This window comes from Lampris incognitus, chromosome 2 (assembly GCF_029633865.1).
Source record: "Lampris incognitus isolate fLamInc1 chromosome 2, fLamInc1.hap2, whole genome shotgun sequence".
Classification (NCBI taxonomy): domain Eukaryota; kingdom Metazoa; phylum Chordata; class Actinopteri; order Lampriformes; family Lampridae; genus Lampris; species Lampris incognitus.
Window position 1 is genome coordinate 19742726 of NC_079212.1, and position 25246 is coordinate 19767971.

The 25246-nt window shown below is 45.5% G+C and overlaps 1 protein-coding gene across 2 annotated transcripts; it reads left to right on the plus strand.

The window, feature by feature from the left end:
• The first annotated feature begins 85 nt into the window (after positions 1-85).
• Positions 86-24710, plus strand: LOC130107270 (protein phosphatase 1 regulatory subunit 12B-like). Of its 2 annotated transcripts, XM_056273792.1 has the most exons (8): positions 86-816; positions 13111-13127; positions 13272-13404; positions 14499-14603; positions 14816-14866; positions 15111-15161; positions 18175-18263; positions 23450-24710. In XM_056273792.1, the coding sequence occupies exons 1-7, from the start codon at positions 715-717 to the stop codon at positions 18214-18216; spliced, it is 501 nt and encodes a 166-aa protein (XP_056129767.1). In that variant the 5' UTR covers positions 86-714; the 3' UTR covers positions 18217-18263; positions 23450-24710. The 2 variants fall into 2 exon arrangements, with proteins under 2 accessions (XP_056129767.1, XP_056129766.1); XM_056273791.1 differs by lacking the exon at positions 18175-18263 and having other exon boundaries at positions 23450-24709.
• Positions 24711-25246: the final 536 nt, after the last annotated feature.

Genomic DNA, 25246 nt, shown 5'->3' on the forward strand with positions numbered 1-25246 from the left:
AGCTGGAGAGAGAAGAGGGAAAGAAAGGAGGGGGTGTGGGGGGAGTCGGGGGAGTTGGGGGGGTGAGAGAGGAGTGGACTGGCAGGGTGACCAAGCAGTGAAAGGAGAGAGAGAGGGAGGGAGATGGAGAGTTTGTGTGTATATCTTGAAGAGACATAGAAAGACAGGAGGGAGCATCTGGAGCAAACTCTCCTTCTCTCAGACGGCTTCCTTTGGACGTCAATTCCCCCCCCCCCCCCCAAGTCCCATCAAAAGGGCCGCCGTGTGGACGGGTTGGAAGCAAGGCCAACAATTTGTTTGCTTTTTTTTCTGAAAGATCTACTTCTCTTTCCTGTTTGTGTGATTTGGAAGATTTGTACTTTTTTTTTTCCTTCCTTGTATTTCTACCCCTTGTTTTATCTGATGGTCAATCCACTGGCTGAGCTTTCGGTAGCAGCGTCGACTGTCCCTGCGTGCGGTCCCCCCTCCGAAACGTAGCCCCGCATCCAGCCGATGGGACCCTGAAGCCGGACTCAAACACTCACACACCTGTTGGGTCAGCGACCGCAGCCCACCTCCTTCAATTAAACGCAGTCATGAGCATCTGCATCGCTGCTGCTGTTGTTGTCTGAGTGTGCGTGGATCGTTGCAGCTGTTGTCGGGACACTTTGCTGAATGTTATAGTAAAAAGTTTCGGAGAGAGGGCCTTTTCACTTTTCATAGAGAGAGGGAGAGATGTCATCCTACTACCCGCGCACCAAGGATCTGGCTCGCACCAGGAAGTCGGTGTCGGATTCACCACCCTCCTCACCTTCGCCCACCGCCAAAAACTTCAGAGTAAGATCACAACCTTTTCCTCTGCAGAACCAAGGCGTGAGACGGGCGCTTAGCTGTGACTCCAAACTAACTGTTTGACTGATTTTTCCAGGATGCTTTGCTTCAGATGGAGTAGTTGTTCATGTCAATTGCAATGTGTGTGTGTGTGTATACATGTTTAGCTATCCTTGTGCGGACATTGGTCCGCACAAGGATAGCAAAACCTGACAGGATATACCTTGTGCGGACTTTTCAGAGGTCTGCACAAGGAAAAGGGTCTATTTTAGGGTTACAGTTAGTTTTAGGGGTACAGTTAGAATTAGGGTTAGGTTAAGGTTAGGGATTAGGCATGTAGTTTGCATGGGTAAGGTTAGGGTTAAGGGCTAGGAAATGAATGTAGTCAATGAGGGGTCCTCATAAGGATAGAGAAACACGACTGTGTGTGTGTGTGTGTGTGTGTGTGTGTGTGTGTGTGTGTGTGTGTGCAACTGTGCAATATATCGATGTAATATCAGTATCGTGATACGAGGCCCTGTAGATATCGTCTGGGATTGTGGCTGTCATAATATCATGATGAAATGTTGTCATGCCTGGTCTTAAAGGCTGAATTACAGTAAAGTGATGCAATTTTCTGAACTTATTCGACTGTTTTAGCTGAGTGAAATGAACAACGAATGTCTCTACCTGCTTGGCCATCATATCCACCTGACTGATGATCATTTCTCAACATCTTCTCGTGTGTAAAATATCTTCTGAAAGCACCAATAGTTATCCCCAAAACGCTTTCAGATTATTAATGTTGATCAATTCAGTCAAAAACATTGTGATGTTTAATTCTGTCGGTATCGCTCAGCTGTGTGTGTGTGTGTATGTGTGTGTGTGTGTGTGTGTGCGTGTGTGTGTGTGCGCACGCGCTATCAGACTCACTCAGACGTGGTAATGTTTTGCTTGTTTACTCACCGCTGTGCGTTCACTGCCTCCCCATCCAATCTGACTCCTCATTAAACCGCCGCAAAGCGTATTATGCGGTTGTTAATGGTTGATTTATGAACTAAACTGATAAAAGTGGGGGACTTGATAAGTACATTTGGACTAAATGTCCCACTTCTGAACACACCATTGGAGATGCACGTAAAGTGAAGTTGAGTTTTTTTTTTTCTCCTCAGGACGTCCGCTGATTTGCAGCACGTTTCGTTGAAGTTGTGTCTCGATTAATTTGATTCAGCGAACTGATGGTGACCTGTCATTCAGGGGGGAGGGTCTCAATAATACATCATTTGTCGTTCCGGATTTACTAAAATAGCTTATTCAAACTGATATATAACCTGTAAATCACTTAACAACCATCTTCAAGGAAAGGGAAGGATGTGCTTCACACCTCAGGGGACTTGACCACAAAGTCTAGAAAAGACTTTCGGAGCGAAACATTATATCTGTAATTTCCTGTTTTGTTATGTTTTCCCTTCTTCCTGAGGTTATTCTCATGGGTGTTGTTGCATTTCTGCACTCTTGCTGTTTATGTCCCTACTTCAGACTGAGTCCAAATTGTGTTTTGCATGATGAACTAATGCCCAAAAAGAGAAGCAAGGGGATTCTGTCCTTTTCTAGACACCCCTACACTGTCGGCTGCTTATGTAATGCTATATGATAATGCAGACAGCCTCCCTCATAGCATAGCTACCAGCAGTAAAATGCAAAGCAGTAAATACTGTGAAATGTTTTCATTGAATGTTTTCATTTTCTATTTCCACTGTACTCCGGCCCACGCTGGAAATCAAGCATGAATTTTCCATGATGTCAACTACCCCCCCCCCCAAGCACCATTGGCAGTGTTTTCCTGTGAGAAACGAAACCAAAAAGAAAAAAAAGAAAAATGAGGAGGAGGAGGAGAACGACACAAAGGAGCACGCTGATGTGATGATTTCTGCACTCTATTTCTATCATGAGAATGTGTCCGCTTAAACAAAATTCAGACATCTGTTACCCAGCTGTGGAAGAGACACAGGCAAAACTGTAAACAGAGACACAGCTGCCTTGCTTCTTATGACACCACTGTTCATTTGGCAATCACACAGCATATTAACAATGTGGCCTGTCTGGTGTTTCATTACAAAAAATAAAAAGGGGGGGTGCCTTAAAAGTAGCTGTTGGTAGCCAGAAGAGGTCAATCAGAGAGTTCATAAAATAGAGAGGTGGCAGATGTGAAGGAAGTCATGTTGTGAGCACTTGTTGTGAGCGCTTGATTTCAAGTGATTGGGTGGGAGTTGAGGGGGGTGGTGTGTGTGTGTGTGTGTGTGTGTGTGTGTGTATTCTTGTACTTATGTGTGAAGACCAACTTGAGGTTTTTAACCACCAGAGTGAAGAATTTTTTGCCAAGTGAGGACATTTTGGCTGGGCCTCACTTATTCAGGGGTCTATTTTAGTGTTAGGACTCGGTTAAAGTTAGTGTAAGGGTTAAGGTTAGGCATGTAGTTATGACGGTTAAGGTTAAGGGCTAGAGAATGAATGTAGTCAATGAGGGGTCCTCAAAGATATAAGTAAAAAATGTGTGTGTCTATGTATAAGCGTATGTGTGGTTGTGGGGGATATGCTCAGATTTTCCTATACTGCAGGAATAAGCTCTGAAGGGGCGACGATCTGACAAGAGAAGAGGAGAAGCTAAACGTTGAGAAGAAAATGCAGAAGTAGTAATGTAATACTTTAAAGAGAAGCAAAGCTCTTTTTTGGGGGGGCGGGCTGACAACCTCTGGACTGGTTTCAAGAGATGTGATTTGTTCAGAGTGGTTTGCGGTGTTGTTGACTCTTGCAAACCGCTGTTAGCACTATTGTTTATCTACACTAGCAGTGAGCTCATGGCAAAGTGCTGTGGGTCAGCTGGCAGGCGTACGGCTGACCCCTGCCGTGGGTGCGCTTGGGTCTTGGTGGTGGTGGGGGGCAGAATATATTTACAAAGACCCCATGGTTCAAGCATGCACATGATCACCGACTGTTTCCATTGCTCTTAAACCCAATTCTCTTCTCCCCCTGGTGGATTTCCCTCCTGGTGTCTTTCATGTTGCCTGCACATTTATTGAGCCATATCTGCCACTAACGGTTCTCTTTATAGATAGCAGCCTTTTCTAGCAGGTGGACCAGTTTACAGGGTGATTGTAATTTATTGACGAGATCATTAAAAAAAGACCACTTTGTTCTCAATAGTATTATTTTGTGATTCATAGTTTGGTTCACAAAGGAGGTAAAATACAACTGCGATGCTTGCATTCGTGGTATCATAAAATACCTCTATTACAGCACGGCAGTACACAGATGTCTGTCTCACTATATAGGATTCATGCTCTATCTGGTGTAAATAACCCTAGTACTCATTTGAGATTTACTTTAAAGCAGCTAAGCGGTCTCTCCACATGACCGACATTCAAATGAGACCATAAGCGAGAGGATTAGACATTTATTTATGATTCCTAATATTTGTCTCAGGATCGGATCGAAACAAACAATTTTCGGCACACAGACGGGATACTACAAAGTCGCCATTAGAAATACATGTCCTAATCGCTGTACATCTTACAAACATCTGTGCTTTCCACAAAAAAACGACAAGAAAAAACAAAAAACACCACGTCTCTCACTTTTCTCTTTAAAACAAATGCACGGGCAAACAGAGCGTGAATGTGGCTCTTAAACCTGTTGTTAACTTCAACTTTCCCCCTAGCGTTTACAAGTGGTTTTATAGTTTGCGCCACTGTCGCAAAGACAGCCGGATCGCTTTCCGTTTAATAGCAGCTTGGCTACGGTCCAGATCAAGAAACAACCGTAAGAATCCCAATTTGAACTAGAAACCCCAATCTCAGTGCTATGGTAAAGGCAGAATAAAACATCCAGTAGTATTAATAAGTAGGCAGATTGTGTTACTTACTAATCAAGTCGAAATAATGCCAACTGAGAGTCGGCGTGAAACCCTCTCAAGTCCCGGTGTGGGTTCCATTTCTGCTCGGGTACAATAAGTCAAACGCTAGATCCAACGGGGTGTAGGCACGGAAGTAGCCGTGATTGGCTGTTGCGTCGGCCAATAGACAACGCGGAAACTCGAAGCGCACTGACTTGAAACAAACGATGCGCACTGAAACATCGTCTCGGGGTCCTTCGACTACATGTGACGTCACGGATTATGTTGCTAGCTAGCGTTGTTGCTAGCTTTATGTTATTTAGCTGTGTTTTTCACAATCCACATTGACATAGAGTTGGTTAGTAAAGGCGCGAGGGCCGAAGGCCCGAGCTGCGTCTAAGGAGCGAGGCCGCAGGTTTAGGACACCCCCACCCCCACCCCAGAACGAACCAACGCGCGCGAGGGCCGAACGTCAATCTACTGTTTCCCGCTGTTCCTAAACTGAATTAGCCCCTACCCAATCATAATGCGTGAAGCAGTGATGTCATCTGTAGTCGCAGGACCCCGAGTGTTATGTATGCACACATCGACAGTGCTGCATTTGATTTGGTGCTGTTCTATTGTGCTGGGATCGATTGGTGATGCCTGCGGGCTCTGGGTTGTTTGATCGGGTCTGCCTTTGATGCTGTGTCAGTCTAAATAAAGAATGCCACGGAGAGGTTGTGTCGAGCGACAGCGCTGTGTCCTGACGTGATTTCTAAACTTAATATTGGCGACGAGGATGGCTGATATCTCCCTCCCACCACCTGCCCCCTTCCTGGCATTACCTGGCGAGCCTCCGGTACCATGGACTCGCTGGCTACATAGTTTTGAAAATTACATCATCGCCTCAGGGCTCGACGACGTGAGCCAGGCTAGGAAGACGGCTCTGTTGATACACTGCTTGGGAGCAGAGGGTCATCGTGTGCTCGGGTCTCTGGGGAACGTCACAAGCTTTGCCGAAGCTGTGGGACTTATGAGCACCCATTTCGCTGCTCCACAGAGTGCCCTCCTTCGGCGATTTATATTCCGTCAGCGACACCAACTGCCTGGTGAGTCTGTGCAGCAGTACGTAGCTAATTTGCGAGGGCTAGCTAGCTCATGCAAGTTTGGCGCGCTTCAGGACGAGATGGTTCGCGACCAGCTAATCGAACACACCAACAACGCAAAGGTGCGTGAGACTCTCCTGCTGGAAAAAGACGGTCTGCTGCTGTCCACAGCAATTACCATCGCACTACAGGTTGAGGTAGCAGCTGAGTGTGCTGCTATGCTAAATACACAGCAAGTGGCCACCTCCAGTCAAGCTGCCAACGACTCCTCCCTCTACTCACGGCTGCCCCTCGGGACGCAACCCAGCCAGAGCGAGGCGGGCGCCGACTCCACTGGGGACGTCTTGCAACTGCAACGACGGCGTTCTCGGCTCCGCCCTCAACAGTCCTGTGGTAACTGTGGATCTCGGTCTCATGTTTCAAGGGCTCAGAACTGCCCTGCCCGTGGCCAGACATGCCGTAGCTGCGGTAAGCACAATCACTTTGCCAACGTCTGTCGATCTTCCCCGGCTGGGTCAGAGGGCCACATCCCCCAGTCTTCAACCGCCGTCATTCACAAGGTGAGCTCTGCGCCAGTGTCATTCAAATCATGCACAGTCAACATTAATGATGTGTGCATTCCCCTGCTGTTGGACACCGGTGCAAGTGTGTCTCTCCTGAATGTTGATACCTACAGTCAATTTTTCGGTTCACTGCCACTGTCCGCACCCTCAGCTGTCCTCTGTGGGTATGGTGACTCCAAAATCGATCTGGTTGGCTCTCTCCAACTGACTGTCCGCTATGGAACCAAGCTGGTGCCTAATGCAGTTTTTCATGTGGCACGCCGTGGGGCCAACCTGATGGGCCTGGACCTGTTCTCCGCTCTGGGGTTCTCCCTCTTAGACACAAGGGGGGCAGCAATCCTGACTGTCGCCACACCTTGGCAGCAGAAGTGGCCATCGCTGTTTATGGGGCTGGGCTGCCTCTCCGCCTTCACCCATCAACCTCTCCTCAACCCTGCTGTGAAATCTGTCATCCAACCACTGCGCCGCATCCCGTTGGCTCTCCGTGATGGGGTCTCCGCCGAGCTGCAACAACTGCTGGAAGCTGGCATCATTGAACCGGTGGACGCGTCACCTTGGGTCTCAAACCTCGTGGTGGCTAAGAAGAAGTCGGGGGGCCTGCGTGTCTGCGTCGATCTACGTGCAGTAAATAAGGCAGTGGTCCCTGATAAGTATCCACTGCCCACCTCAGAAGAACTCACTGCTCAGTTCTATGGCTCTGAGGTGTTCTCCAAGCTCGACCTCAGACAGGGGTACTTACAGGTGCCCCTCCACCCCAGCAGCCGAAACCTCACAGCCTTTGTGACACATGCAGGAGTGTTTCGCTACACCAGGATGCCTTTCGGTCTCAGCTCCGCCCCTAGCTGCTTCCAGAAAATCATGGTCTCCGTGCTGGTTGGCATACTGGGCGTGGCCATTTATCTGGACGATATAGTGGTACACGGGCCCACCAGTGAAATCCACGACAAGCGCCTTAACATCGTCTTCGCAGCCCTGTCCAAGCACAAGCTAACTCTCAATGCTGAGAAATGTGTCCTCTCTGTGCCAGCCATCGACTTCGTGGGGTTCCGGCTGTCAGCGAGCGGTGTAACTCCACTACAATCCAACGTGGATGCCATTCAGGCCATCCCTGAGCCCAGCTCGGCCGCCCAGGTCGCCTCCTTCCTGGGTATGACAAGTTACTACCTGAGGTTTCTTCCCCAGTACTCTGCGACCACAGCCCCCCTGCGCCAGCTGCTGCGTACGGACGAGCCATGGGTGTGGTCAAAGGCATGCAGTGACGCTGTGCGTGATCTCAAGACTCAACTGACTTCACCACCAGTGTTGGCTCACTTCGACATCTCCAGCCCCACCTTTGTGACCTGTGACGCATCAGCCACAGCGATAGGGGCCGTGCTGTCTCAAACCCAGAACGGTGTGGAGAAGCCCATTGCCTTCGCCTCCCGTGCCCTCAACCTGACCGAGCAGCGGTACTCCGTGGGTGAGCGTGAGGCGTTAGCCTGTATCTGGGCTTGTGAAAGGTGGCACCTCTACCTCTATGGCCGCTCCTTCACCCTCAGGACAGATCACCAGGCCCTGACAGCGCTGCTATCCACATCTGGGACAGGCCACAAACCCCTGAGGCTGCACCGCTGGTCTGACCGCCTCCGCCAGTACAACTTCAGCCTGCAGTTCACCCCAGGCAGAGACAATGTTGTCGCCGACCTGCTCTCTCGCTCTGTCTCCACCCCAGCTCCACAGACGGACACTGACTGTGTGGAAAAGGACATTGTCCAAATGCTACACACACCCCTCCAGGCCACTGTCTCTCTGCAGGAGCTGAGGGCAGCCTCCGAACAGGACCCTGTCCTCTCCCAGCTCCGCACCTACATCCAGAACGGCTGGCCTCACAAGGTCCCTGAGGAGCTGGCTGTGTTCGCCCGAGTCAGACAGGAGCTCTCCTGCTGGAACGACACCTGCGTGGCACGTGGGTTTTGCACAGTGGTCCCAGCTGCTCTCCGTGCACGTGTTTTGAATACGGCGCATGAAGGCCACCTGGGCATTGTGAAACTGAAACAGCACTGCCGAGACCTGGTGTGGTGGCCGGGGATAGACAGAGATATTGAGGCTCTGGTGAAGGACTGTTCTGCCTGCCTTGTGAGTGGCAAGACCGGCCACCAGGCTCCCCCACCCCTGCAACCTCTCGCCTGGCCCTCTCAGCCCTGGGAACACCTGCAGTTGGACATTTGTGGTGAGATCCATGGAGTTCCCCACCACCAACGCTTCATGGTGGTCGCCTACGATCTACACTCAAAATGGCCTGAACTCACCACTTCCGGCACTGTGACCTCACAGATCATCATCGACTTCCTGGACTCTCTTTTCTCTCGCTGGGGCCTCCCAAAGGCCATCACCACTGACAACGGCCCTCAGCTGGTCTCTGCTGAGTTCACTGCTTATCTCGAAAGCAAGGGCATCCGTCATATACGCACTGCGTACTACCACCCCCAGGCCAATGGCGGCGTTGAACGTTTTCACCAGTCACTGAAGAACGGCCTCAGAGCACACATGGCCCAAGGGTGCTCTTTCACGCAGGCCATCCGTCACACTCTGCTACACTATCGGGCCACACAGCACTCGACCACAGGCGTCTCCCCAGCCTCTCTCATGCTAGGCCGGGAACTGTGCATGCCCCTTGACAGGCTCCGCCCCTCCACACCTCAGGCACCTCCCTCTGGGGTCAGAGCCTCAGTCACTCGTCAGCAGACGCGGATGAAGCAACGGTTTGACCAGTCAAAACGAACCAGGGTGCCAGACATCAATGTGTCAGACTGGGTCAGGGTCCGCAGGCCCCACAGGGACAATAAAATGGCTTCATACTGGTCCTCTCCTCTCCAAGTCACCCGTCAGCTGGGCCCAGCCACTTACCTCCTCAGCGATGGCACTCGGTGGCACTCCAGTCGTCTACGGAAGGTGTCAGCTCCGCCACACACAGCTGGTGACACAACCATAGCCATTCCCTCAGCATGGCGAGACGCCCCGGGGCTTCATGCAGCTCCTACACGGGCCCCAGACATTTCTGGGCCTCAGCTCCCCCTGCCATCTCCCTCCCCACCTCGGCCTGCCCAGCCTCAGGCCGCCCCGCGACCTGTTCGCACACGTTTACGCCCTGGCCACCTAGAGGACTTTGTGTCAACCTTTCATGTTTGAAATCCTGCCGGGGGGGGGGGGGGGGAAATGTTATGTATGCACACATCGACAGTGCTGCATTTGATTTGGTGCTGTTCTATTGTGCTGGGATCGATTGGTGATGCCTGCGGGCTCTGGGTTGTTTGATCGGGTCTGCCTTTGATGCTGTGTCAGTCTAAATAAAGAATGCCACGGAGAGGTTGTGTCGAGCGACAGCGCTGTGTCCTGACGTGATTTCTAAACTTAATACCGAGCACATCTGGTAGGGCGAGTAGATCAAGTACTCACACCGGAGCCCTCTCCATCCAGTGTGTTAGAAGACTAGACTAATACTTTATGTCTATCTCTGCGCAGATGAAGTAGATTATTAAACCGTTATAAAGATCGTACTGACTACCGAACTTCTGCTGGAGGGAAAAATGCAGCCTCCGTTTATTCGGTCGTTTTGGGAGAAGAAGAAAAATGACCAGCGTCTCAGTGACGTAATCAATCCGCGCACGCAAGCGCAACACCGCCCACTTGTGGACAAACAAAGTCGTAAACAAAATAATAGTACACAGTAACACATAGTCATACAAATACACTGGTGTCATATCTCAACACAGTGAATCCCTGTCCGAGGTTCACTCTTGTTTTACCTGATCTATCACTCTCCCTCTTCGACCACTTTGCCTCCTCTGTCGGGGGGGTCCTTTTCCTCTTGCCGAGTAGAGTTTCCACTGTCACTTCGGTTGTTCTACCGTCCGCCATTTTCGCTACTGGGGATCGCTACCGAGGAAAACAAAATCGCCCCCCCCTCTTCTCCCCAATTGTACTTGGCCAATTACCCTACTCTTCACATCCGGCTTCCCACCCGCAGACACGGCCAATTGTGTCTGTAGGGACGCCCGACCAAGCCGGAGGTAACACGGGGATTCGACCCGCCGCATTTCGGAGATTCGCGACCCAGCGATCCCAAATCGCGATCCTCTTCCTAGTTTGGTTGCGCAATGGTTGACGCACTTCCGTTGTGCCCTATATCGAGCCTTCATTTTCCCGCGAGCTCGTACCCGGTGGCAGGTAATGCTTATAGGGAACCAATCTAAACGCCGATGGTGTCATTATTATTCTGTAGACATTTCACTGTGCAATCAACATTTACTTCATTACGATAAGTTAAAGCAAAAAAAAAAAGTTGTCTACTGTCACTTTAAATATAACAGGCAACACTTTTGCGAAATGACTTTAGCCAAACGCTACCGCTTTTGTCCACAGGGCCGTGCAAAAGTCAACAAAATCCCCAACTCCTCGTAACAGCTTTAAACCAAGGATTTAGTAAACATGTCTCACCAAATCACAGCTCCACTAGAGGGACATGGGTGTCGTGTGTGAGTTCATGGGGTCAGAGTTTTGTTATGATGCGAAGTTTTAATCCTTGGGCAGGGTTGAGGCCTTTGCACAGCAAGTTCGAACTTTTCGTGAGCTTTTTTTTTTTTTAAATCTGTCATCATGGTCCAACCACTCTCAAAAAAACCTCTTGAGTTTATGGATGGATGCGAAAAAACTGCAGAAAATCGGAACTGTTCCAAAAACATTTTTGACGGACCACAGTTTCAGAGTTTGTGTGTGAACTTAACAGACAAAAGGTGGGGTCATTTTTATTTCATATTGTACACAATTTTCAGACAAAACATTCAGATGTGGTGGGCAAAGGCCTTTCGCATTTCCAATTTCCCATTCCGCCAGGAAACTGACAACTGTAAATGAAAACACATCAGCATAAACACCAAGGCTGTCTTCCCAGATTAGTCTCAAAACCGATGAAGAGTGAGCGGGCCCACGGCCACCATTCAGAGGTCAACTTGGGTTGTGTAAGGAGAGTTGTTCGGTGAGAGCTGCCGGCTTCATCCTTGGCTCTTCTTCCTCTGAGGTCAAGGGGTCTGTTTGTCACTGGATGGTGGTTTCGCTCTAGTGTATGACCACATAAGGACAGGCAGCGCTGGCTCAGTTGTGTAAACACTGTGGGAAATGGCTCTTTTGGTGCGGCACAAAAGTCTCTCTACCTGCCAAGTGTGGCGTTGGAAATAATTGTGCACTCTGTTCTTTCTGACATAAATCATTTCCCCAAAAGCGTTTTGCTATTAACGCCGTCAACATCTGTTTCTTGTCTAAACAGTCTGGGCCGCCACACAAGGAGACTGGAGTTTATTTCAAAGCATTTCTAAACAGAACCCAAGCCCATCTTGAAATAAGCCGTTACCATGGAGTGCTTAATACCTCATTCCCAGATAACAAACCGGATAAATAAATGGAAAATAAACTCCCAATCCTCAGATTTAGGAGGACATAGGACCAGAACAGAAGATCATGAGGACATCTTACATCATCAGTCTAGCTCTGGTTTGGACTGTTATCTCAATTCTGAATTTTTTGTATATTCCCCTTTTGCTGCTCCATAAAGCACATTGTGGTGGACCAGCTGTGTTTGTACAATGACATTTTCACAAAATATGACTTGACTGTCTCTCTCTCATTACATGATAGTAAAGCACGCAATATGGCATCATCCCTTATACTCGTTTATCAGCTGTTAGCATTCAATAGATTTCAGCAAGGACTACATTGAATATTTAGCTCCTCTGCGGAGATAGTCACTATATGTCGATGAATGCAACTTTAATGGATGACACTATGGGAAAAACAACCCACCTGTACTACGTATGCAATGTCTGAATGTGTCCTGCGATACAAAGATGGATAGTTTAGAGACCAAACCCTGTGCTTTTGACAATGCAAATCTGTCATTAAGTAAATTGTAAATCTCTCATTAGAAGCTGAGTTCAGACAACACAGTACAATTGCAGAAATAAGAATGTTCGATACCTCCAGAGGTATTGAAAAAAAAACATCTGATTCGAAAACTTCAAAAAATTAAAAGAATCAAAGATTACAAATCATTGAATAAATCCTTAGTTGTGAGCATCCATATCTATACTGAGAAGATTATGAATGTGGAATGTGTATGCAATAGTGTCTTGGTATGATATTAAACGCATGTGAACGGGGCAACTTAGGAGAAATCTGTCCACGGTTTATCCGGCTGGAAATAAAACCCTGACGTGTTGAGCAGAAATGCAGACAAAACTGGTCACACAGAAATCCTGCCAAATGTCAGCAGCCCGTTCCCTGAGGTCATTAGTTGGATGCTGTCACGCAGCAAAAAGGGTCCATGGAGAAACAATGCTTTCTCCGTGACATGATGTCATCTTTAGTGCTGCAGGCATGTGCATGGCAAACATGCACTTCTGGGCCTTCCAGAGAAGTTTGAGCCATGCAAATTCTGCTATTGCAGTGTTTGAGTCACTGATATCAGACAAGCTGACTTGTTTATGTAATTCTTCCTCCTGGGTCTTTTGGCATCTGAAATAAGACTATAAGCCACTTGGAATTTTTGTTTTTGTTTTTCTGTTATGTTCACATGGAAAATATTTCACTGTCAAGCTTGATCCTATCAGAATAACAAATCTGGATCTAGTGAGTACAGAGTATTCTTTTTCTTTTTTCTTTTGTGCCAAAATGCTTTCCATGAAAAGAACTGGTACTGATTTAGTTGTGACCTCACTGGCTAACTGGTTTGTTCTTTGTTTTTCAGCATGATAGAGTGACGAGGTAAGTATCTTTTATCATCTGTGTCCCTAATATTAGATTAGCAATTTTCTTATTGTGATAAAACATTTAACATCCTGAATATTCCTTAAATACATACTTGCATAGGGGAAATATGTGGTAAATATCCGATTTATTCCCATCCAGATTGGACTCTAGTGGAGGAGACAGCATTGCAGACAAACCATTAGGTCGCACCAGCTCCTACACACGGAGGGAGACCAGGCTGGCCGCACTGAATAAGCAGGAGGAGGACTCAAGTACCAAGGACTATAAGAAAGTATACATAACTCTCAGCTCACCCCTTTAATTCAGCTTAACTGTTAGAAAAGAGAAAACCAAGACATTTGCATTGTTGACATGAAACCTGTGGGTAGCACTTTACAAGACATACTCTGTAAAGGTTTCACAAGTGGTTACTAATTACATTGTTAATGCAAGTAACTCATTTATTAATGTATTTTAAATAGGTAATAAGATGTTATAACACATAAGACTTTTTGCGTCATCAGGTTGGGAGCCTACATTTCATTAATATGAGCGAGTCTCCAGTCATTCTCTCGGAAATCACGAGATCAGATGAAGATGGCCGAACCACTACCTAAACTTAACAGGGAAATGTTGCTGATTTTAAACTTTATTTCCATGTATTAAGCATAGTAGCATTGGCATCTCTCTAATGTACACAATACTTGCCAATGTTCTCTGTATCACTGTAACCCAACATAGCAAAATGGCTTACTTCCACCATCCATTGACGTCAATGGATGGTGGAAGAACTACAAAGCAGATTGGTTGAGATTCTTGTTTTCTAATCCGTTGACAAACTCTCGTGCAATGCATTCTGGTACATGTAGGCAGTGTAGAACCGCTCTCAGGAGAACGTTGATTTCTATGTCGAAATAGATTGCACCGAGAGCAGCTATACTTTTCAGAGACTATACAGGCCACCAGCACTTACTTGGATGTACAGATCTTTAATGTCAAAATTTCCCTTAACCTTAGCCCTAAACTTAACCCCTTAACTTAGTTGCTGCTCTCCAAAAGTTGACTTTTGCACAGGCATTGCACAGGATTTTCAAGTTGTTTTACTGTGTATGCCACATGCTGAGAATGTAAATGAGCAGTCGTCTTCTGTCACGTGGTTTCCAAGAGGATGTCAAAGGAGAGTAAAGAAGGCATTGCAAAAATGTGGGCTCCCAAACTGGCAACACAAAGTCTAAAATCTTATTGCTGATTTATAACACATTGACAAATGATTAATTATTAAAGGAATGAGTAACTACTTATCAACCCTTTATAAAGGATGCCTCATCGTAAAGTGGTGTCAAAAGCGGGCTTGCTGACTTGCCGTTGCTTTGCATCGGTTTGCAGATGTATGAGAATGCCTTGCATGAGAATGAGAAGCTGAAGTCCAGACTGCAGGACAGCAAAGATGAGCTGGCCAAGATACGATCACAGCTGGAGAAAGTCACTCAGGTACAAAAAAAAAAAAAGGGGGGGGGGTCTATGTGATCGTTTCGCTAAAATAGAAAGCTGTATTAATGACAAATTTGGGTAGAATGAAGGGTGGCTGCATGAATTAAGGTGGACCAGTTGGAGTAATTTTTGCTCAAACATGTGCAAGAATACCTTTAATTTCCTCAGTTCAATGATTTTGCAACAAATAACAGCCCCATTTTAACTTTCAGAGACAAGACAGGATATCTGAGAGGTCAACTGTACTTGATTCGGAGAAAAGGGTAGGTTATCTTGTCGGTATCAGTTTTATTGTTCTAAAGCTGTCCTCTCCCAAGTTTTATCTTATTGAGATTTTCTACCGTTTCAACATTGGCTGAAGGTTCACATCATTTCCTCATCTTATCCAGTGTTATTCTCCTGTCTTATTTCCAATCTTGCTCTGATGGCCATCTCTCAAACTCAAAATGAATTTTCTTCATAGGAAAAAAAAAACCCACCTGAAGCTCTTTTCTTCTTTATTCTCAGGAAAAACAGGCTCTGGAGAAGAGAGTGTCAGACATGGAGGAGGAGTTAAAGGTTCGTCTCACCTTGCAAAAATACTAAATGTTGTGTTGTCAGCCAGGCTCTGCTGGACTGAGGCCTACCTGGGTCAAAATGGCAACCATTTGCTTTTAAGCCTATTGTAACGACCATGGATGTGTAGACTCGCTAGCCCTTGGCCAACGGGTCGGACCCTTTAGTCGGCTGGTTAACGTAGCCGGCCGGGTTCACTTCCCGGGCTGCCCCCTAAATTCACTACATTGGTGTCAGAAGTGGGATGGCGAGACCGTGAGGCCATCGGGAGCGGAGTGGTGTAACGACCATGGATGTTTAGGCTCCGAGTAAGACCCTTTAGCCCTGTGGTTTTCAAAGTGGGGGCCGTGGCCCTGTAGGGGGACGCCAGGGGACGCCAAGGGGGCCTCAGCAAATTGGAGGGAAAATGAGGGAAAAATTCTAAAAAAAAAAATTTTTTTTTAAATAAATTGAATTATTATGTATATTATGATCAAATATATTTTATAACAAAAATTGCTTATAATGGAAAACAGAACTATTCAATATAATGGAAGGATTAAAATGTGAACTATAAATGTCATTATTATTGCATTAACAAAAGTAAGGAAATATATTCAGGAGGTTTTTTTTTCTTCTTTTTAACATTTGCCTCAGTATTGTCAATGGGTTTTTAAAGACATCTTGCAAAAAGGGGGGCCCCGGCCAGAAGCTAATGCTATTTGGGGGGCCTTGGGATGGAAAAGTTTGGGAACCCCTGCTTTAGTCGACTGACTAACGTAGTCGCCCATATTGCGGGAGACCCGGGTTCGTGTCCCGGCTGCCCCCTGAAATCACTACAATATTAAGGGTTGCTTCATTTATTTCACTGTGTGTGCACATGTCTGATTTATTTATTTATTTATTTTCATTTAATCGGAACCTACTTAACACACTCATACGTCGACATTTCCCCACAGGCCGAACCATTCGCAGGAAAAATCAAGCGCGCCTAAGGCTTTTTGAGAAAACACACCTGTAATACTGTACCTGGAGTGTCTGGGTTGTCGGCTAGCCAGGTGGGTCGGACGGCAAAGAGAGGGGAGGTCAACGCATAAGGTTCATTAGCCAGTGTCCTGCGGGGTTGGCTCCTGCAGCTCCTGATTAAGGAGGAGTCTGTTTGCCGCTGCTCCCCTGCTCCACTTATCCGCTGTTGGGGTGAACACTGTGACCTAGTTCTAGCTGAATACCAAACCCCGTCCAAGAGTGAAAGACCTGCTTTTTGTGAGGCATTCCAGCGCTGGCTGTGTATACTCTGCATCACAAAGAGCGAAGCTGCAGGGAAATAGCAGGCCTGAGCAGACACGGGCTTGAACGCCGTCTTTGTTTCGCACCGCTGAGATAATTTCTTGCTCATCCGTGAAATACAGAATTAGATTATGAGATGGCACCGATGAAGTACAGCAATGCGATTCACACAGAAAACAAAGTCACAGCCGGGGTCTTCTGCAAAACGCAAGGTGCCACTAGCGGTTATGGATGACGGTGATGGCAATACTAAACACAGCAGTTTCATATAGGCCAGTGGTTGTCAATCAGGTCCTCAGGTACAGCCACTACTGCTGGTTTCCCATTCTGCCAGCTAGTAAATCACATTCACCTGCTGTCCCAGTTTTTCCAGGCTTCATGCCTCATTCACATGAGTTACAGAATGAAGGACTCGCTTGCTCATAACAACTTGGAAGAGTCCACAAAGCGACCTCAGCTGAACTCGGTTTATGCCAAGATGGAGGTTGCCAGAAATATTTGTTTATAGTGTTGTTATTTATTGACAGATTGTCTGTTATAACTTTCTACATTGTGTTAAAAGACATAGAAGGAAAGCAGAAGCGGGTGTGGTATATAAATTTTAAATTAGTTAATTAATTTTTTTGCTTGCCTAATTAAGTAATATCAGCTCAATGAATGAGTGATATAAATTAACTTACACATGATAGTACACATCTATCTATCTATCTATCTATCTATCTATCTATCTATCTATCTATCTATCTATCTATCTATCTATCTATCTATCTATCTATCTATCTATCTACATATATATAGGGCTGCAACTGACGGTTATTTTCATTATCAATTAATCAATATTGTTTTGATTAATTGATTAATTGTTTAGTCTATATAATGTCAGAAATAATGACAGATTCCCGTTACAAGTTCCCTAAGCCCAAAGTGGTGTTTTGGAGCCATAAATACCCTAAAGTTTTCACCTTATTTATGAGGAAGGCAAGCACATCTTGGCATTTCTGAGGCTGTAACCAGCAAATGTTTAGTATTTTTACTTGATACATGTCTAAAACGAATAATCGATTACCAAAGTTATAATCGATTAATGTTCTGTACTGACTAATCATTTCAGTGCCAACGTTAATTTCAGTTTTATGTCTTTTTAATCTTTAGGCTTTTTAACTTTTTTGTCCTTACACAGTCGATTTTGCAATAGTAATATTTGTATATATATAAATATATTATTCAAACCGCTTATCCTGCTCTCAGGGTCGCGGGGATACTGGAGCCTATCCTAGCAGTCATTGGGTGGCAGGCGGGGAGACACCCTGGACAGGCCATATATATATATATATATATATATATATATATATATATATATATATATATATATATATATATATATTTCAGATTATTTGTTGAAAATATGCTCCTTAGTTAAATTGGACAGCCAAAACTGTGCAAAAAAAATTGGACAGCCAAAACACGGTAATGACGTCAAATGGGAGAAATAGAGGTAAAAAAATAAAATTAAAAAAAAACTCCAAGTTCATGAGTAGTATTTATGGTGTGGACGGTATTTCCAAGTCCACAGCTCTACTTCCTATGGCGTGAATGCTAAATTAGAACTACAACAGGTGAATGTAATGAACTACCTGTCAGGACAGGAAATCAGCAGTACTGGCGGTACCTGAGGACCTGATTGAAAAGCAGTGGTTATAAAAACACGACAGCAGTGAATGTTGACCCCATGTCCTCATGGTTCCCTCAGCAGGGGGCCCCAATGCGTTTCCGCTGTGGGTACCAGCCCTGACAGCAGCCCGGCCTGGAGGGCGGGCTGTCTTAGGGAAGGGGGGGATGGTGAGTGGTCGATACAATGCGGACGAGTGATTGACACCTGCCTGCCACCTCACCTTCTCCTGCTCTTTCAGAGACTGGGGCATGCGTACACGTGTGATGACACACATTCACACACAAATCACGTTGTAGTCTTAAAGGGCCATACCAGTGGGGTTTTGTTTTTTGTGAGTTTTAACTCGTCTACAACAAATTACGTATGTTTCACATTTCTGCCCACCATTTTCCAATGTATATCGCTGTTGCTGTGTTTCTGTTTTTGTTTTTGTTCCTTTGTTTATTGTTTTTTTATATAAATTCTAGATCTTCCTATTTTCTCTAATTCGCACATTCAGGTGATAATCCCACCTTGAAGTTCTCTCTTTCTCTCAGCCAACATTTCTGTTCCCATGAGGAAGCCATAGACATTTGAATTTTGTTTGTAAAATAATCTTTCCAGGGACTACTTTCTGGCAGAGGCATACATTCTGTTGTGTGGGTGTCTTCAAACCTTGTGACACACAGTTTATGAAATCAATCCGCCCTTTCAGTTTATCCCACGGTGATGGTTTAACTTTGATAAACAAATGACGGCGACTAAATGTTCTGCGGTGGTCTCTGCAAGCTGAGTTTCATTTCAAACCAATGGCTGCATGGACGGGAGGAGTAGCACATTCAGATGGTCGGCAGAAATGTAAAGCGTAAACGATTTGTAGTAAATGGACTAAAACGTGCAAAAAAACCCACTGGCATGGCCCTTTGAATACAATACAGCCATCTGGTATGCTGTATTCGGTACATAGGCATTGTCACAAAACCCTTTTCCTTTCACACCCTTTATATGTTTTATTGTCCAGTATGTCGTGTTACATTTAGCTCATTTCACCCTGAAGTTGTATCTGGGCTGTTGCATTTGAACTGTAGCGTCTGCAGCCACTGACCTCTAAGAGAGAGAGCAACTGTTGGTAATTTCGCTCTGGGATTTGAAATGAAGACAGGCCTTGTTTAGTTTTAAGGAGCTGCCTCAATGAAGGGAAATTATGTGTTCTCCTCTTAAGTGTCTGCCTCACTCTCTCTCTTCTTTTCACCGCCTTTCCAAGAGCGCAGGCTCATGCTACGTCCTTAGTGTCTGTGCTGCTGGAGGCCTGCACCAGTGCACCAGGAGAACACAACGGCACAGGCCTCCATATGCATGAGTCATTCAATCCCAGCACAGACCGGCTTCAAATTGTTTCCATGAAAGTGTTTCGGGGTTGTTAGCAGCTGGATGTCCTCCTTACCTCATCCTTGGCCATCCTACAAACTAGTGTTTGGGTAGCCTGGAAAACCACACGCACCCTTTCTGTGTGCACTGCGGTTAACCCTCAGGAATGGTGTCAAACCACAGACCTCTCCATAGATCCACACTGAGGTTTACCATGAGACCCGGCCCGACCGAGTTGAGGCGGAAATTAATGATTTCCAATCCCTTGACGAGTCATTTACAAGGGCTCTTGTAGAAAGCCTTAAATTTAGGTTTGTGGTGAAAGTACCCACCCCCCCTCCTTCCTCTTCTCCTCTTTCCCAAACTCAGTGTTGCTGTCACATGAAAACCCTGCAAACCCTGTCACTGAAACTGGAAGTTCACATGGTTTCATTTCCCTTGGGACAATGACGATCCTTCTTTTGAAGAATTTCCTTTGTTTTTTTGTTTTTTTTGGTCAGTTTTGCCTAAATTAGATGGGATTGTGTAGCAAGACGAGGGGGAAGGGTCTCTTCGGGGCTTGATTTGAAATGCAGTCACATACAAATGGTGTGTGTTAACTGGCCGAGCCTCCAGGATGCGCCTTTGTGGTTTATATTCATTTTAAAAGTTAACATTTATGGACATGCAAGGTTTTCCTTTGACAGCAATAATGGCGTAAAACAAACACAGGCAACCATGTGCCATCTAGTGTCAAGAGTATACAGCTTTCAGCTGCAGCCAATCACTATACGTATTAGGAGATTTCACACATTTTTCTGTCCTCTTAGGTTGAAGAAGCACTAATTAGTGAAATTTTCTGTTAATCTGATTGGTTTGAAAGAAAACCTACAGACACTTTATGGCATATAGAGTTGCCTTTAAGTCTGATGTTAAAGCTTTCCACCACACTTCACCCGCGCCCCTCCACAGAGCCATGGTTAGAGCTGGCCTTTACACTTTGCTTTGCTTTTTTTTAAAAACAGCTTCTCCTCTTCCTTTTCAAATACACCTGGCGCACAGTGTTTTTCTACGTATGCTTTGTTGACAAGCCCTTCAGTCAGTCCCTGTCTGTTGTTGTTGGTTTTTTTCCATTTCCTGCATAGGGTGGTGTGCACTCACATCATTACCATCGAGCATGTGTAGATATATGTAAACACTTTATCTGTCTTCTCTCCGCACATGGCCCGCTACTCTGCACATGCTCCCTCTCTCTATCTCTGTCTGTCTGTCTCTCTCTCTCTTTTCCTTTATGTTCAGGCCTTCCCTGCTCTGGCTCAGCTCCAGGCCCTGCGGAGGGGGAACGAGCGTCTCCTGGCTGAGAACAGGGCCATGCTGCGTGTCCTCTCGCGCCTCTCTGAGACGGCTTCCCTGCCTGAAACAGAGGACCTCTGATCCTCTTGACATCATCCGCCCCCACCCACCCACCACCACCACCACTGCCGCCTTTCCACCCCCCTTTCCTCAGCTATTCACTGTTGCTGCACTCCTCTCTCCTCCTCCTCCTCTTCCTCTTCTTCCTACGGTTTCCTCCTCCTCAGCTGTATTCCTCCTCACAGGCAGGTTCCCCACAACTGACCTCCTCTCCCGCCTCTTTGCCTGCCTCTAACCCACGTTCCCCTAAGGCCATCGAAGGGCAGTCCCACTAACCCCCCACCCCTCACGCCCACCGCCTTCCTAACCTTTTCTCACGAGCCTCCATTTGGACCTATTTATAGAAACGGTCGTGCAGCATGCATAAAGAGCCTTACGTAACAGCGCTGAACAGTGCAGTGGGATGGTTTGCTGGTGGTTGCCAAATGAAACTAGCTAACAATCAGAGCTATGATAAATATTAATGTAATTACAGGGTTGGGTCTTATTTTTGTAGTTTTCTGCCCTCATGCATATCGGTTATGCTATAATTTTACCTATTGGCTTCATTTTGGAGATTTTGGACACAGGACTGCTGCTAGACTCACCTTCATGAGGCAACTGAACATCAGCATCAGACATAGTATTTCAAAGAGTCCCATTTAACCCAGTTATCTAAACCATGGAAGTATGTAGAAAATTGAATGCTATTTGAAATGTCCAATATTATCAAGGATCAAATGTGTTGCTGAGCTACGTCCTGGTTCGACTTACCTACCCCTACACCTAACTTAGGTTGTAGTAACCAATAAACTACCCAGTCAGCGCAATTGAGAAGTCCATCCATCCATCCAAGCCGCTTATCCTAGTCAGGGTCGCAGGATGCTGGAGCCTATCCCAGCAATCATTGGGCGGCAGGCGGGGAGACACCCTGGACAGACCGCCAGTCCATCACAGGGCCCTAATAATAATAATAATAATAATAATAATAATAATAACAATAATAATATGTAGCAGTTGTGCGACTTATTAAATAAATCATGCAAAATACACAGGTGCAGGAAACAGTCGATTAACTTTAAACAAGACCAGTGCAGTTCACTTTGGAGTTCGACAGCTTGAGAAGTCGTAATTGAGAAGTCATAATGGAAAATAATGTGCACAGTCTAAATGAGGCACTAGTCATATTTTTTTTCTCTCTTAAAGGTCAGGTTGTAGGATCATATTCTGTGGCACTGTAAGACACCGATGTAAAGCTGAGTCCAACAGTGGACTCATGTCCAGGATTTCCAAAATGAAGCCGCTGAGTAAAACATTATCATAGCCGATATGCACCATGGCAAAAACTACAAAAAAATAAGATCCAGGTTGTAAAAAAAAACAACAACCCAGAATTACCCTTTAAAGAGATTCATTCATTGGTCTTTCCCGAGAGTTCGAAGCTTGTCCGTTTGTTGTGCAACAGAGGCAAAATTCATTGTTTGAAAAAATTTAAAAAAAATCATTCTGATAAAATCTTCATCTTAAAGTGAAACCCGTGAGCTCATTGGCCCCTCAAATTAAATAATAAAACTATTTGGAGTGAAACATTTGCTCAGCGATATGTGCTCATATGTGTATATTCATGCACTGTGTTAGAGCAGTAGCTAACAGTATTTGTTCCTCAGATTCATACACAGTCCTGGATCTGCTCCCACCGCAGTAACCTTCTGTATGTAATATTGTTCCTTCCTGCAGGGCATTGTATGAGCGTGCCATCATCTTGATATGATTTCTTTAAGACGTTCCCATACTAAAGTGCACAGTACCATGAAGGGTGACAGGAAAATGAGATAGAAAATGGTATGAGTGGCAGGTTATGTGGGATGCACTACAGGCTGTGAGCCATCTTCATCCCCCCTCCCCCCTCCAGTGCATGTTTATGGTATGTGCCTGTGTTCGCGCTTTGTTGATGGAATTTGTAAAGCTAGCACAGAGGGGTCATTGTTGGTGCAGTTTCTTAAGCGAAGGGGTAAATATTTGGACAAAGGTTGCGGTTATTTTCGATTATTACTCATCTTGAGAGATGTGACCTAGATACAGGAAGTTGAACCCCCCCCACTCTTTGCCTCGCTCTACTCCCCCTCCCTCCCTCCCTCCCTCCCTCCCTGTCTCTCTCTCTCTCTCTCTCTCTCTCTCTCTCTCTCTCTCTCTCTCTCTCTCTCTCTCTCTCTCTCTCTCTCTCTCTCTCTCTCTCTTCCTTTCTCTATTTTCACATGCAGAGCATTCTGCCCATTCACTGCCCTTATTGCATGATTCAGCACTGTTACGCATGTACTCCTTACTTTACCTCTCCTTTTATTGAGATGACTGTCTGTGAAGGATATCCCAAGCTCATATTATGTGTCAGTGTCTTTTGGTCAGTTTGTTGCCAGTGGTGATTCAACATATTTCACCACTGCTATACTTAAAGCAAGATGGCCAATGGATGGTAAACAATTGGCTAACATTACTAATGTGGAATATCATCCTTCCATCACTAAAGCTTTAAAGTTTAGTTTCATCTCAACTAGGGATCACTTAGGTTTTCAGTGGGTCATGACTTCAACGATGTTAAAATGTTTTAATACCTTTTATTCCTCCTCTGTTTTCCCAGGTCTTAACTGAGCTCAAATCGGACAACCAGAGACTAAAGGATGAGAATGGAGCTCTGATTCGTGTCATCAGCAAACTGTCAAAGTGAAAGATACCCTTGAGTCACAATTAAGCATCAATGAATGTAACAACCCTAATATGATGGTATGACTATATATGTTATGGTTCGAAACAGTTCTTGGATTACACCAACCACCGACTCGAGAAACAGCCCCGGTTATTCCAAGTCGGGACAGAGGGATGTCAAGATTTGTGAAACACCACCAAGTGTACAAATGAGTAACATCTACCTTGTTTGTAACAAATTAGTTATTTTTCTATATCTTACACGTGTACAAAATAGGGACCAGAAGTAGATGTTTACTGGAGCTCTTAAGCTCCAGTAATTTCATCATTGACTTCCAATATTGTAGGTCCACCTCACATATTTCCATCACATGTATTTATTTGTTGCCTCATTGCACTGCAGAAAAGCTCCCCCCCCCCATTGTCTTAATTTAGAGAAAAGAGATGAGTATAATCCTTTATTTTTCAAACTACTGAAACAGTCCTGCAGTCCACAGAAGTACTTCTTTGAATGGAGCAGCGGTGTTAAAGTTGAACATTTTCTTATGTAAATTTGATTTTTACACAACACATCAATATATCAGTCTTTTTTTTTCTTTTCCCATTGCCATTTTTTATGAGATGCTGGTATGTTATATTTTTTTGTTTACCAGTGTCCTTTATAAAGGATTTTGTTTTTACATTTTTTCCTCCCAGTTGCACATCTGTGTTCCCTTTCTAAGCCTTGGCACGGCTAAAGAGAGGCCAAATGGTTAGCCAGAGAAAATGTAATAAGTCACGTTTTGTTACTGAAATATATTTTTAAATTATTTATGCATTTCTTACTTTCAGTCTTTCTACTTTGTGTGCTCAAGTTTACCTAGCAATGCAAGGGCTTTGGAGCCTAAAGAGGGCCGCACAATCAGTATTAATTATTTTGGTCACATCCGGTTTAAACAGATGCACTTTTTATTTTATTTTATTTTGATAAAATCTTATTCTCTGGTTAGGGTTACCATACAGTGTGTGGGACATGTGCCTTCTAAAAGAACCGTACAGATATGGCTACATGTAAATATACTGAAATACGTGGTAAAGTGTATTGAAACGTTAGAAATATGTATTTAAGAACAGCTTAACTGTACACACACCACGGTTTACTCACTTTGAATAATAAACCATTAAGAAGTATGTGGGACTGCTGTGGAGACTGTGTGGAACAAGGAAATCTGAGTGTATTTGCATATCAAACACACACACACCCAGGCATCTGGGTGGTGTGTGGGTCTATTCTGTTGCCTACCAACATGAGGATCGCCGGTTCAAATTCCCGTGTTACCTCCGGCTTGGTTGGGTATCCCAACAGACACAATTGGTCGTGTCTGTGGGTGGAAAGGCGGATGTGGGTATGTGTCCTGGTCACTGCGCTAGCGCCTCCTCTGTTCAGTTGGGGCGCCTGTTCGGGGAGGAGAGGAGACTGGGGGGAATGGCGTGATCCCCCACATGCTACGTCCCCCTGGTGAAACTCCTCACTGTCAGGTGAAAAGAAACGGCTGGCGACCCCACACATATCGGAGGAAGCATCTGGTAGTCCGCAGCCGTCCCCAGGTCGCCGGAGGGGGTGGGGCAGAGATCAGGACAGCTCGGAAAATAGGGAAATTGGCCAAAAGGGGGGTGGTGGTGGTGTAATAAATAAATAAATAAATAACTACAAACGAACAAAAAACACACACATTATGATAATTTAAAAGGC